This window comes from Amphiura filiformis, chromosome 4, assembly GCF_039555335.1.
Source record: "Amphiura filiformis chromosome 4, Afil_fr2py, whole genome shotgun sequence".
NCBI lineage: Eukaryota > Metazoa > Echinodermata > Ophiuroidea > Amphilepidida > Amphiuridae > Amphiura > Amphiura filiformis.
In genome coordinates this window covers 1005606-1021420 of record NC_092631.1, presented here as the reverse complement: position 1 = coordinate 1021420, position 15815 = coordinate 1005606, and the positions used below count along the sequence as shown (strand labels likewise).

General features: G+C 35.8%; 1 protein-coding gene across 1 annotated transcript in view; it reads left to right on the top strand.

Moving 5' to 3' along the window:
• The window catches only part of LOC140150452 (SRC kinase signaling inhibitor 1-like), a 569935-nt gene that overhangs the window by 412107 nt on the left and 142013 nt on the right, over window positions 1–15815 (top strand). The window contains exon 3 of the mRNA XM_072172468.1: window positions 7467–7586. Coding sequence (XP_072028569.1) covers window positions 7467–7586 — 120 coding nt within the window. The remainder of the gene's footprint in view (window positions 1–7466; window positions 7587–15815) is intronic.

Below are 15815 nucleotides of genomic sequence, written 5' to 3'. Positions count from 1 at the left end.
TATAAGTACTGTAATGATTTTCTCAGGGTGTGGTATATGGATGATGCGTGATTTCCTGATAAATAACTCAGAGAACGAAAAACATGGAGCAAAACGACAATGGAAGTACAATCACAAAATAACACGATTTATTAATAAAACACGAATCCTAACCATACAGAGACTGCCGCTTATATTGAAAGTCATGTCTCTAAACAAATGGTCAAGCCGTCTTTGCACAGAAATGTACGTGTTAACTCAACAAGCTCCAAATCATAAGTGAAGGTGCATCGGATGACTGGCCCACGCGCACGCTCATGGCACCCTCCTCTCATATGCCAGTCGACCCAGCAACAGCACCAACCAATCAGGGAACGGCGACGTAAAAGTGCAACGCAAAAGTGCGTCGACATAGTCGCCGCATCTCTCCGTCCCCATTGCAGAAATGCGTCTACCTTCCGCTGCATAATGCATACCACAAATGCAGACGCATCCACAATGACGAGGAAGAGAAGTAATGGGACAATTAATATGCAATTAGCGTCAATTAATTAACAAAAGGAATAATTTGGGTTTCATTTATGAAAGTCCGAAAATACGCAAACAATCAGGAATGTGCGCCTTGTGCAAGTAAACAAGTCAACAAACTCTCCTGGGTCAATGTCCGTTTGTCAGGTCGAAGGCGACGCAAAATTGCAGCGCCAAAGTCATTACATTGGATGAAAGTTTTATACACAAGAAAAAAGGTAAAGCCTGAAAAAGATAGGGAGACACCCGTAGGCTCAGGGCATTTCAGTACTTTATTCTGTGCAAGTGTGACTGTCAAATTAGGACACAACGGTTAACATATGAACATGAGCAGTTGGCGCTGGCGATAAATATTTTACTTTCAGAATGAGGTAATTATGTTGTATACTAAATAAGTATGACTAACAAATTTGCATGATTTATTGTGATCAAATCAACATTATATGCTTGTTGATTATTTGGTAAAACATTTAGGCAAATTACTTTAAACAAATAATCTTTGATGGTCCCTTTAAGCAATGCATGTATCATAAAAAAACAGGTGTTTAATTTGAGATTTAGTTGCCTTAAGTCTACCTTAAGGGCTGGGGTATGAACGTTTGGACAGTATTTATTTTGGGACATCAGAGCACATCAGACATATCGAATTGCATTCTGAATACGAAGAATGTCATTCTGATATCAAATAATTTTGATTTTTTGAAATTCGCAATTTAATACACATTTTATGGCAAATCATTAGAAATTGATATTTTTGATATTTAACAGTACTTGAAGTAAACTTTATAAATCTGATGATTTATACTTAAAGTGTATGTAGGTGGGATGAAAAGCCGACGATCAATTGAAAATTTTGACCTTTCAGTATTGAAGATATGGATTTTTTCCCAAAACACCAAAAAAAATAGGTCTTTTGGGAAAAAAATCCATATCTTCAATATGAAAGGTCAAAATTTTCAATTGACCGTCGGCTTTTCCTCCCTGCTACATACACTTTAAGAATATATCATTAGATTTATATAATTTACTGAGGACTGTTATATATCAAAAATTTGAAAAATATCAAATTTTTATAATTTGTCATAAAATTTGTATCATATTGTGATTTTCAAAAAATGAAAATTATTTGATATCAGAAAGACATGCTTCGTATTCAGAATGCAATTCGATAGGTCTGAGGTGATCTCATGTCCCACAAAAAATACTGTCGAAACGCAATAAACGCTCATTTTAGATCCCTTAACTTAACTAAGGTATAATTCAGTAATATTTGTGTAGGGTATTTGTGGTATCAAGACTTTGATAATGTGCATTGTTATTGGCACCTTTAAGCCATGCTGGTATAGCAGTGTGTGTTCATGCTTGTATATGCCTGTGTCAGGTAATGCTCCAGCTATCTAATTAAGACAGGTGTTGGGTTTGACATTCAATAATGGAAATAGAGAGCCAAAAGGTTGAATCTGAAATTGCTGCCTTGGTAAATAATGTTGGATAACATTTTGATTGGCATTAAAATTGTTGGGTAATTTTTTGTTGATTCAATTTTAGTATCCATGATATGATCAGTGCGATGAAATCTATACTCCCCCCCCTCCATGGAAGACATGACCTTAATCTTCCACACAGGGAGTGTTAATATCAAATGGGGTTACCTGAACAAGTGACTACATTTGAAATTGGCACTCCTGTGTGGGAGATTAAGCTCATGTATTCCATAGGGGTGTATGCATTTTAGCTGGAATAGCCAACGGGCCAGCTATTAATAGTTGTGTGAGTTTTCCCACCAGTGCACTGTGCATGTAAAATGTATGTATCATACATTATTCATTGCTACATTTGTACAGTCAATGGGAGTGGGAATTTAATGGGAGGGCAACAATCTGAACATTTGTATAGAATTAGAGGTTTTCGTTCAAGATAACGAACTAGCTCAGTTTGCTGACCGTGGCACTCTCTATCATGTGTGCGGAACCATTGGGCTATGGGTATTAGAGAGCACTATGTCGGTGCTACACAAGAGAGCGAACTTTTCCATGTTTTTTGTTCGTTTGAATGAATGGATGGGGTGAGGTAAAGCTCAAGTTGGGAAGGGGGCAAAGAGTGAAATATTGCCTTGTAATGCAACCTTACACATGGCAGCATTTATCATGTTTATATCTGGTGCTATTTATGACATGACATTCAAAGTGATAGGGTGAGTAGTCTGTAGTTATCCCAAACAGTTTGAACAACTGTGATCAGCTAACCTAATTAAATTGCCAAGACTGTGTGTAACATATACCAAAACAATTGAGACAGGAGGAGAGTGGAGTGGAGGGAGGAAGGGAAAAAAGTTAAAGTTCTGTCACTACCTTCCACTGTCCACCTCATCTGCAATTTTTCACTTAAAAATTGCCAACATTATATTTATCTGAAATTGCAACTTTATATGCATCATCCTTATTTCATACTTCAACACATGCGGGAAACATCAGGGTGAATAATGGTATGAAACTGTGAAAACTATATGCATGGTTGTCGATTAGTATGTTCAAAATTAATACCAGGACAAAGTTCTAGTTTATGTACATTCATAAAATCACATGTGAACAGGTTGAATGTGCTCAGGCATATACTCATACTCATCAACTTTAATAGGTCAACATTTTGGCAATGGTTGTTGTATGGATATACTGAACTGTTCTATCGGAATGATGCTATTTTGGTTAGTGACTGCTCCATAGTATATAACCTTATATAAAGGTGCATAAAAACAGCTTAGGTGCACAGATGGAATTACCTCACTTACTTTATCCCCCATAACAGACAGGTTTTCCCTTTCATCGGCTAGCTGTACAGACGATGCATTTTAATCTGAATCGGTTCAATTTGCAAAAAATCAGACTTAAATAATGTGGAAAATAGGCAATTCCAGTTGAAATCCATATACCCCACAAGAAGATATGACCTTAATCTCCCACACATGGAGTATAGATTTCAAATGGAGTCACCCATTTTGGATGGTAACCCCATTTGAAATTCACACTCCCCCTGTTAAAGTGATATCTTCCATGTGTTTTGAATTTCAATGGGAATAGCTCAAAATCTACATTAATCTGAATCATTCTGGATTAAAACTGCACTGTCTTCATTCATAGTCCCAGTTTTTTGATCTGAATGCAACAAACGACCATTTTCCCGCTTGTATGCAGTTACTCAGGTTTAAGGGAATTCCCTGCGGATAACCGGGAATAAAGTGGCTTCATAAAGTATTTATTTTCTCTGCATGTAGTTTCTCTCTAAGGAATCTTTTCGAAAATAGTTGACAAAAAATAGTTGTGTTCACATATGAGGTGGATGTGTGGAGTTTTTAACACTTGTGAGTTTCCAACTTTGGTGAGAAAAGGTTTTTAAAGGTGAAGCTTCAGCAAGTCGTTCTTGGGAAGTATCTTGTTGAACAAACTGGCCTTTTGTGCACTGCTTTGGCTCTGAATGTCTCGCCGAGATGGTGTAGAGAGAGAGAGGTCTCTCTTTTGTGTATGCCTAATTTTGTCCTCTAGCTTTACCCTAAACCTAATTCTAAACCCTGACTGTAACCTCAGTGGCTGGCATGACACCAGGATTTTTTTTTTTTTTTTTTTTTTTTTTTTTTTTTTTTGGGGGGGGGCAACCGGAGGGACAACTGGAGGGACAAAAATCAGAACTAGCCTAATTTTGCATTTTTGCACTAAATAGTGGGATTTTTCTTCTGATTGGGGAGGGGCATCGTGGGTAAGTCCTATTCCCCATGGGTGTCACCATTGCATGGGTTACCCAGCTCAGGCACATAGCCAGCATTGTCAGTCTGGGGGGATGTCAGTATCGTTCCTATTTTTACTCCCTTTCCCTTTTCCCTTCCCTTTACTCCCTTTCCCCTTTCCCTCCCCTTTCCATTCTCTTTCCCCTCTCCTTCCCCTTTCCCTTCTCTTTGTCCCTCTCCTCCCCCTTTATCTTCTCTTTCTCTCTCCCCTTCCCCTTCATTCTCTCTTTTCTCCCCTCCTCATCCCCATTTTTCCGCTTCTCCGTCCCCATTTTAGGTGTCAGGGATCTGCCCCCCTTGCCTTGGGATGAGTTGGTGTATAGCAGTCAATAACCTCTTGGTTGTATTTGTATTACTAACTTGTTCTCTAGCTCTATCCTTACCCTAACCCTTATACTAACCTTATCCCTAACCTTAATCCTGCCCTCACATGTCTTACTGTGGATATTAATTCTACACCCTAATTTTTGAGGAATGACTGTAATTGGCATACTGTTCATTTGGTACAGCAGATATTGCATTTCCAATGGAGAGTAACATACCTCTAGAGTTTCCTCCTCATCTGAACCAATTCAGTATTGATAATAATGAGGTGTTCAGTATTGTGAATATAATGCATTAGCAATTCTCTTTCTCCTATAAGCATGTTGATATTTTTCTAACCTGTATACAAGAGCCAAATTGCGTCCGTTTTTTTCTTTCTATCATTCCAACGCAGTGACCATATCCATGATATCAGTAGTCAGTCAGTGCATGGGAGTGTTTGTTTTTGGTCATTTCATCCGAAGAAGGGTCAAGCATCGCTTAATATATATCATTTACTATTGGCTCTTCAAAGGTGATTTGATCAAGCAAAAGGAGTCACTTGTAGCTTCCTTTTGTTCTGAGATATGGAAGAAAGAAACAGTGGATTCCTTTTGTATTTTATTATTCTCAGAAAAGTACAAATGGTCATATCTTGGTAATTGTAAGTGTGATTTGATAAGATTTTCAGCAAATTACAGGCATTGCCATGGAAACAATATTGCTTTTAAAATAAGTGAAAATAATTTTACTGTCATAAAGGCTCATTTGACTTCATTGCCATTTGGAGCAGCATTTTGTCATTGTATATACATAATGATGGCAACCAGTAAAGATATCATCAGCATGTGTAGCACGTTTCAAACTGACATCTGATATGAAGTGGTTAGAAAAGTGTGCAAAATGCATCTTATGGTATATGGTATACTCTACACTACGATAAGATTGTATCATTTCTAGAAAGAAATTTTACCTTTAAAATTGGTGTAGTGTAGTTTCAACAGATTTTGAGTTGAATTCAATGGTTAATTGCTATCATAAATGATGGTTTTTTATGTGGTCATCCGTTGTGGCACCAGAATTTGTGTCGTTTTGGGGGGGAGGGAAGTGAATTTCAGGGAGGTCAAAAATCAACAAATTTTGCATAAAATTGATGTTGAAAGTGAAAAATTTCATAATTTTGGGTTTTTACTGAGGGGCAGCTGTAGGGGGCATTTGGCACCGATCTTGCCCTTGCCCTCACCCCTGGCACTAGCACTGGTGGTCATGTGGTCATGTGCTAACTGAAAATATTTGGAACCATAGACAAATGATAAGTCAAAATTAAAATTTAAGTGGATGATGCATAGATCTTACCTAGCACATTCAGTGCGGTGGAGGAGACCGTGACAGGCCCACTTTGACAGGCTCCACATGCACCTCCCCCTTCCTGGGCGTGACAAACTGGAACCAGCTCTTATCTTACCATCCAATGCAAGTATTACTGTACATAAATTTATAAAAAAAACAGATGCTGCCTTTTAACTTGGGAGGTTTTTTTTGACCCGCCTGTTCCTAAAGAACAAATTCTATATCAAAAAGTACATTACACAGCATATACTTCCCTGTTCATTTTATCAGTTCCCAAAGTAAAACAAAGTATCATCTGGTAACAAGCAAAGCAGATACAACATTGTGAGTTGGGAAGCAGAGATATATAGCGTGAATAGAAAACAGGGTAACTGATAACCAGGTATTGTTGTGTTCTGTCTTCTAATTTCCTCCGTCCTCACCAACTGTCACGTAGTATGCATTACCCATACTGGCCATTTGGTATTTGCTTGCCTGTGTGTGTGACAAGTTCCTGCGAAATGTTCTTATGGATATAATATAGCTGGCTTGAAATTCTTCAGGACAGGGTATGGACTGAGAAGTCATTGGGCACTGGCAAATATCTGTAGTATTGGTTCAGTGATTCATTCACAAGTTAGTCAAGTGAGCTCAACCAGAAAGGCATTAAGCGCTCCACAGACTCCGAGTATTGTACGTACAATATTGTATGTACAATACGTACGTTATTTAATCTATTGCCATTCCATTTCCAGTAATGTTTAAGTTCTAACGAATGTTTGATGACGAAAAATCGATAATATGTTACATGTAATATCTAGTAGAAATATATTATCGATTTTACATCATCAAACATTCGTTAGAACTTAAACATTACTGGAAATAGAATGGCAATAGATTAAATAACGTACATATTGTACATACAATATTGTACGTACAATACGGAGTCTGAAGCTCGCTTTAGACTCAGTGTGCTAAGGTATGTAAGACATGGTAGTGTTAAGTAGCTTACACATTTTACATTTTCTTGGACAACTTATTGCGACCTGTTCTGGTGTAACATTATGGAACTCGGAGAACAGATCCTGGCCGCGAAGGTTCATTGCGGTATGGCTAGGGTGTGTGCTTCTTAGCAACACATCTATATTGATGTTATATGATTTAGGAGTGATTGGGGCCACATTGGTCAGCTGCAATGGGCTATTGCACACATCCCCTATGGAAGATCTGAGCATAATCTTTCACACAGGGGGTGTAGATTTCAAATGGGGTCACCCATTCAGGTAACCCCATTTGAAATTCTTACTCCCTGTGTGGAAGTCATGTCTTCCATAGGGGTTGTATGGATTTCAATCTGTTAGTTGGGCTGAGGTATTGTGGATTTGATTGTATAAATCAAAACATGGGTTTTTTTCAGCATGTGTTGGCAATTTCTTTTGTGTTCACTTTTGTGTGTACTCAATTTGCATGGCATGATATATGTCCGTCAGCGAATTTCAGTCTCACAAACATCATTTCTTTCCTCTACTTTGCATGTATCTTCTTACAGAGAAGTTTTGATCACACTGGTACCCAGCTTATTCTGGATTATCTTTTAAGAAAATACCCGGAGCACGCTGACTCCATCATAGACGGAAATATGGACATCCCTAACATCCCTAATAACAAGGTAAGAAGAGAAGCTTCCCACTTCTCCTCCCCTCCTCCGCCTAGAGTAGGGATGTGAAAAATGTGTGATTTGCTGTGCTTTCTATGTTGTCTGCTTTGCAAAGTATAAAATATATACACATCTTGGTAGGAATTAGGCAGTCTTCAAGTTACAAAATTGGTCACCATTTTGTAATTAGTCGACAAATTTAAACCAAAATATGTAGGTGTTTACATTCTGGGGGCAAACGCTATCATGGGTATCTAATGATGGTACCTGGGGTTGGGTTATTTTCCACAAGGATTCAAGACCAGAGCTTTGCATCCCTTACCCATTTCCAGCGGTGCTTTTACTTGAAATTGCTACCCCTGTCTAAGGGTTTTGCGTAAAACAGAGATCCACTGCGGTCACACCCGCAGCATGCTGACTCCATCATAGATGGAAATATATGGACATCCCTAATAACATGGTAATATAAGATGCTTCCTACTTCCCTGCTTCTCATCCTCTCCTCTGCTTTGAGTAGGGACATAAGAATCATGCAATCATGTCGGGATGTGTGTGTATATACTTTTTTGCACTTTTTGCAGTTTTTGGTATTTTTATGCACTTTTTTGCAAGTTTTTGCAGCATCGTATAACATTGGGTGCCCCATTTTTTGTCACCTTGCTAGGTGTGTGCTTCTTGTGCAGATATTATCCTTTGTATATTGAAAAAAACAAAAACCTTCCAGCTCTTTGCACTCTCCCCTTGTAATTGCCAAGATTTACAAGAAGGGGTGAGAAAATGAACAAGTTAGTGACGGATTGCAAATGGGAACTGTGGCTTCTTGTCACTGGTTCTTCCTCTAATTACCCCAAACAGTAGCTTTGGATATAATGGGAAGTTGGCAACAGCCAAACACAGCAATGATTACATACATGTTATTTTCTTCATAGTTTGTTCCTTTCATTACTAAATGGACTATTCTAGTTGAAATCCATACACCCTTATGGAAGAAGACACGGCCTTTAATCTTCCACACAGGGAGTGTGAATTTCAAATGGAGTTACCAGAATTCCATTTGAAATCTACACCCAATTTGTGGGAGACTAAAGTCATGTCTTCCATAGGGGGTGTATGTATTTTAATCGGAATAGCCCAATGACAAGGAGGAAATTAGGTTGGGTGACGTCTGAAAATGACAAATCACTCGTTAGTGTCCGTCTGCGTCTTTTGTCCAAATAAATTGCATATTCAATCTGCCTCTTCCTTGCAGTGATTTTGTTATTCCGTGAGCATTCTTGTTTCGATCGTTCACCCCTGTTGTCTTGTCCGAGTAAGGGGCACAGTTTATTTTTCTTGTCATGCGTGGAGAGAAAAATGAAAGATACATGCAGACGTGTGTTTTATGCACGATTTTGAAAAGAGAAATTTGTATCAATAATGAAACAGTGGGCTATTGTTAAGTTGATTTTAAGAGGATTTGCCATTGTTTTGGAATTATTTTATTTTAATTATAAGGATTATAGAAAATGATCGGATTTCTGTGAGTTTTATTATTGTTGAATTAAGTTTTTACAAATCTGTGAATTATGTAAGCTGTAAATTGTATGAGTAAAAAGTACATAGCTGCTCAAAAAATGACCCTAAACTTAAAGATTCTAAAAACAGGTTAAAAATTATTTTCAGGTTTTTTAAAAATATGAGCAAAGATATGATATTTTCCAGAAATTTCTTGATTTTCAGAAATAGAATCCTTGTTTCAGAAATTGTTTCTTTGAAAAAGTAAGGAAAAGGATGCAAAGCTTGATGGTGGACCTTTTACAGGATTTTTGTAGATATAGCACTTAAGGGCTGGGGTATGAACGTTTGGACAGTATTTATTTTGGGACATTAGAGCATCGTCAGACATATCGAATTGCATTCTGAATACTGAAGAATGTCATTCTGATATCAAATAATTTAGATTTTTTGAAATTACGCAATTTAATACACATTTTATGGCAAATCATTAAAATTGATATTTTTGATATTTAACAGTACTTGAAGTAAACTTTATAAATCTGATGATTTATACTTAAAGTGTATGTAGGTGGGATGAAAAGCCGACGATCAATTGAAAATTTTGACCTTTAAAGATTGAAGATATGGATTTTTTTCCCAAAACACAAAAAAAAATTAGGTCTTTTTGGGAAAAAAATCCATATCTTCAATATGAAAGGTCAAAATTTTCAATTGACCGTCGGCTTTTCCTCCCTGCTACATATACTTTAAGAATATATCATTAGATTTATATAATTTACTTCGAGGACTGTTATATATCAAAAATTTGAAAAATATCAAATTTTTATAATTTGTCATAAAATTTGTATTATATTTTGATTTTCAAAAAATGTAAATTATTTGATATCAGAAGACATGCTTCGTATTCAGAATGCAATTCGATAGGTCTGAGGTGCTCTCATGTCCCACAAAAAATACTGTCGAACGCAATAAACGCTCATTTTAGGTCCCTTAAAATGCTGCTCACTCTGGTATTCACCAAATCAAGGTGAACAAATAGGTTGCAAGTCATCTAGGTTATAAGAATTCAGTGTGACATAACTAGAGTTATTCCCAGTAAGGGGACAAGCTGGGGCAACCTTGATGGTGGAAGGGAGAGGGAAATAGAGGGAATGTAGTGCAATTGTCAAGATTTACATGTAAAATTACATTTATCTGTTTATATAGGCCCATAAGAGGTGGTTTGTTTTCTCAGAAGACAATTTGACATTTGTAAAGCACTTCTTCAGAGGCTGTTGAAAAAACATTCACTAAATAAAAGATAATTATGTGAAAAGAACACCATAATTGCTGAAGGTTGTGGGTGGGTGGGTGTGTTTGTGACTGTGAGGGGGGTCAACATTTTGCTAGTTCAAAATAGAACAATGGTGGGAGTCCAGGGTGCAAAAAAAAGAATTCCCAGAAAAGTTTAAATAACATTTATTTCTGGAATTGTTTTGTTTGAATTTTATACTTTAGTTGATGGGGAGGTAAGTTTATATATTTTATGACTGGGCAGCAAACACTATGTTGGTGTATTCTGAGGTAACTAGTAGCCCAACATAGAAACCCCAGGTTTATATCTAGAAACATTCAAATTGGATAGAGGTAGGGGTGGAAATAAAGCCTGGAAGCACATATCAGGGTCTGACTGGCTGAAATGTGCTAAAAATAAGATGATATATATTTACTTTTGCATAATGCCAAAAGCCATCTGCAGGTCACTGTATAACCATTTTGTTTGTGTTATTCGCCTTGTTATAAGAGCATTATATCTATTCTTGTTTTTATACCATTCAACCTTGTCTTTCCTTTACCTTGATTAAGCTTCAAGTTCAAGTGCCTTCATGACCATCCAAAGGGGATTTATTGATTATCAAGGGGTGTAAACACAGGAGGACATTGATGTAATTTCATCCTTGAGTTATTTGTGTTTGGTACTATAGATTCAACCGGATTTCAATGCCAAGTCATTGAAGATTAGTTTGGGATGTTATTGGAGCATTCCAGTTGAACTCCATACACCCCCTGGAAGATATGGCCTTTATCACTCTCACAGTAGATGTGTAGATGTGTAATGCAGTCACCCATTCAGGTAACCCCATTTGAAATTCTCCCTCCCTGTGTGGAAGATTAAGGTCATGTCTTCCATAGGGGGTGTATGAATTAAAACCGGAATATCCCAGTGGAGTTGTTCATTAAGTATACTTCATATACTTTTAGACTTATGTCAAACATAGGCATAAATACTAATCATTAAAAAAAAACCTCTGTTTGTCTTAATTAATACCTCACCTTAGTTATCCCCTTCAGCATTTTTGTCCCATCTTAGCCTTATTACATCCAAATGTCCTCATCTATCAACACATTTTCTACCTAAATTACCTCATCTTTCTCAATAAATTACTTAAAAACAAGTCATAAAAATCAGTAATAATCCCCCATCATGTTCTTTAAGTAGCAGGTATTAGAATTTCATTAAACCAGGCTTAAATGTGTTTGTACGTCTGCACCAGACAGCAATCTTGATGTAGACTTAAAATTACATTTCCTAATAAAGTCGCTAATACAATTTTACCCATGTAATTCTCAGAGTGGATTACTGAAATATGATTTATTTAATTTTTGTCAAATTCATTTTGACTTTGTATACAGTCTCATGAAATATTTCAGGAAATGAAATGATCTTTTAAAACTGTCACAAAATCTGGTTCAAAACGACGTAATTCATCCTCAAATTGACACAATTCGTCGGATTTCCTTTCCATATTTAAACAGTAATGCTACGTGCTTAGTAATTGTCTGCTGCAATGTACATAGGTGATATGTATAGAAATGTTTGCAACATTTATAGAGTTTCCCAGATTGACATGGTATCTCAAGAACTGCTGTACCAAAAATATGTTTATAATTATGTTTTTGCATTGATTTCAAGTTTGGTAATAAGATTGAAAATTAATATTTGTTGGAAAAAAGTTTAACTCAACAATACATGACAATCATGCAGTAATGATTAATGCTTGTTTTCATAAAAAACGATGGTTGTAAAGATTGTGTTTGCTGAATATTAATAGCTGTTATCACAAATAACTGAATTACATGCAATGATTACCAAAATTTGTTATGTATTGGCACTTTGGACCCCAGATGTTCTACAATGGTGGTTAATAAATAATGATAAATATTTACACCTAAAAGAATAATTCTATCAATCATATTCATAAATTATTTCAACAAAATGATCTAAAAAGTGATAACGCATAGTGTGCACATCAATAGCATTAGATATGAGTCTATGACCTATTTCTCCCACTAAGGTCATGCGGAAACGCACATAATGTTGTCGGATTTGTACTTTTATTAGCAATATCTTGCATGGAATTGAAGCATATTACAGTAAAAGCGGGTATAAAACAATCAATGCTACATCACATGGGTGTATAAGAACGCATTGTGACAGGAATGTCAGCCCTGGTCTAATGCTTCATTGATCAACCAATATCAGACTATACACTAATCAATGTTACTATTACCGCTGAATTTATCATGAATGATACGGGACAAAAAATTTGGTGCGGTTTTGTTGAAAAATAAGCACTTATTGAGTTATAAATGCATTATTTTGTGTTGAGGAAGAAGACAAATATATAGATGCTGACATAAGCTTATTACACGACATTCGCTTAATGCAAAGAACTGTTGGGTAATAACAAATTTAATATCGGTAAAAGATGATTTAGCGAAAAAAATATTTTGTAAATTTCCCAAGAGGTTTCGGTTCATGAAATTAGATTGAATGCCAGCAAATTTGTTAGATAATAAGATATCTGGGCTATTTGATGAAAAGAATGAATTCATGAATAGTTTGTTGCCACAAAAGAGTGTTTTTTACCAATTTGGAAACAAAAACTGCGATGAAAACTAGGCTGAATTGCAGTATCTATAGTTACGTGGTTACTTGTATCATCTTTCTGTCGAACTGGGTTAATTTTATTAATAAAAGTAATTCAAAATAAATTGGTAAAATCGGTAATGAATGTCAAGTGTAATTAATAGATGTGCAAAAGCTAATCATATATGAATTGAAAGGGAGGTACAAAGGAAGCGAGAGAGACAAGGAGGGTAGACAGCAGAGAGATAGACTTTGGTTCACCTCAATTTCGGTAGTAATGTAGGTGTGTATTTGACTGGTTGCAGTATTAATACTCTATGTGCTAGCCATTGGCTTCAATGTAAAAAGTTTTTAAATATATTCTCAAATTATCAAGAGCTATCGCAACAACCACTGAACCAGTACTAGGCTTGTTTGTACTCCTTTTAATGCATTTTTCATGCTGATTCTTAATATGGTCATGAAAATTTACAATTCCAAATTTTTTTGAATATTTAAAAAAATTGAAACTTGTCATCTGCAGTCGACACTCGCGTGGAGAGAGTAAAATTGCGCACTTAAAGTTAATCGCAGAGAGCTTATACACACATACAATGGTGGTTTGTTGGCACGCTTGCAGCGCAACCACAAACATATATTGACGTCATTACCAAACTTGAGGTGAACCATAGTTTAGACTGTACAGAGACTGGTAATTATATAGGTTAAAGATATACTATTATTATGAGTGATATATAATTAATAGTGAAACAATCACAGACAAACAGGCAGACTGTCAGATGGACAAATGTAGAAGAAAAGAAGAAAAATATCAAGAAAGGTAATGCAAACAGAAATTTATTTTAAAAGAGGAAGAGAGGAGGGAGGGGGAAAGGAGTAGAAAAAGAGAGAGAAGTGAGAGAAGCTAAATAGAACAAGATGGATAGCAAGATATACATGTGAGATGGACAAACAAACAGACAGACAAACTTAAAGGGGCATTTTGTAATCTGAAAAAAAAAGAAAACCTCTGGCTGCATAATGTTTATATACAAAAATATTTCTTGCAGATTAATTCATATTGTCAAATTTTAATTACATTCTGGTGTACAAAGACATATTTCAACACAGTGACCTATGGAGCAGTGTACACATAAACCATAAATGAACTAAATTTGTGGGAATAAAAAAAAAAAAAAAAATAAGGTTTTTGCTACTGACAAATGTCATAAAAAGAGGATGCTAAGATCATGAAATACTCCTTTAAATGGAAGAAGTGGGAAACAGATGTAGGTAAGAGAGGCAAGTGCATGAAACAACATGAATGTAAAGAGAGAGTGAGTGAGAGAGAGCGGGAGCGACAGAAAGATAACAAGAAGTGAACAAGAGACAAAGAGATGAAGAGACAGAAAAGGAAGAATTCCTTTGACAAGAGTATATGTACAACAAATGGGGCAGATAAAATTCAGAGTAACATGAAACAAACACACAAAAAGGTGGTGATAAACCGTCGATTCAGGCGATGGCATTTGTCACTCTTGAGTAAAATAAAGAAGATAATAAAGTAAGAAGGAACCAGGCGGCCATCTTGGAATGGTTCAGAGCGTTTCTAGGTCAATCTGAGATTCTGGCGATGGTTTTCTATGTCTTGTGGAAGGAAGAAATAACACATCAGTGCTTATCAGAACACAAGGATTCAATTAGGGCAACAGCTCTGAGCGCAAACACACAAGAATATGTATTTTTAGCCCTCAAAATTTGTCACGCCAGATTCTGGAAAATCCTTCTCGACTTTGATGACATATAGCATCATGTGTATTATCAAGTAATTTATGTGCAATTTTATTTGTAGTTCTCCTTGTTAAAAAGGTGTTAAATTTGAAAGTACAAGGGTCATTCAAAATGTTCTGCATCCAACCTTATATCTCAGTTTCTGCAAATAGTAGCCCTTTCATATTTTCCATGATTAGGCAAAAAAAAAAAAAAAAAGATTATTGAAAGACCAGTCTTAAATTGATTGCCTAACAAGTATCCAGCAGTTAAAATTGCCAAATGTCCCTTATGGAAGAAGCATTATTTAATATTTGTGATGATTTTTTGAAAACTGAAGGTTAAAAAAAAAAAGAAGAAAAAAAAAAAAAGGATAATCAACCGACCCAACTTTCCACTTTCCCACTTGAGGGCAACACAATATTTTATTTTTTTGGCCTTATAACCTAGGGTCTCATCTAGCTTGTGAGAAAAGTTTGTTTTAATATCTTTTTCCAACAGTTGTGATAAGAGGCTGATGAGGGCACAATAATATCAATCAGTTTTAAGCTTAAAGGCTAAAGGGGTACCTTTTGATTTTTTTTGTGCCTGTGTTAAAATCTGAGCTTTTTCTTAAAAATTAAACGTTCAACACCTCAGTGCTTAAAAAACAAGGTGTCTTGGAAATAATATTATTTTAAGATTTGTATGTGTTGTATATGGAACATCAGCTTATCAATTTATATAAAATAAATTAATGCATGTTATGATGATCAAATTAACAATCAAGCTTCAATCAAATGAAGAATCAAGATGAAATTATGAATAAAATGCCGGCCGAGTCATTGATCAAAGAGCCTGAATACATGAAAGATAGAAAAATGGACGGAATAAAAATAATAAAAAATATACCCATGAGCCAAGTCTTCACAATTACATTGATATACTGTAAAGTATGAAATGTTTGCATGCATGAAAATTTTGCAAATTTCGCAAATGCATTTGATTCACAAAAGTTGCATTGGAATCAAATATGTTTTCTTTCTATAGGCCTTTAAGGAATACAAATTTGCATGAATTTCAAATCCCACAAACAATGGTTCTTT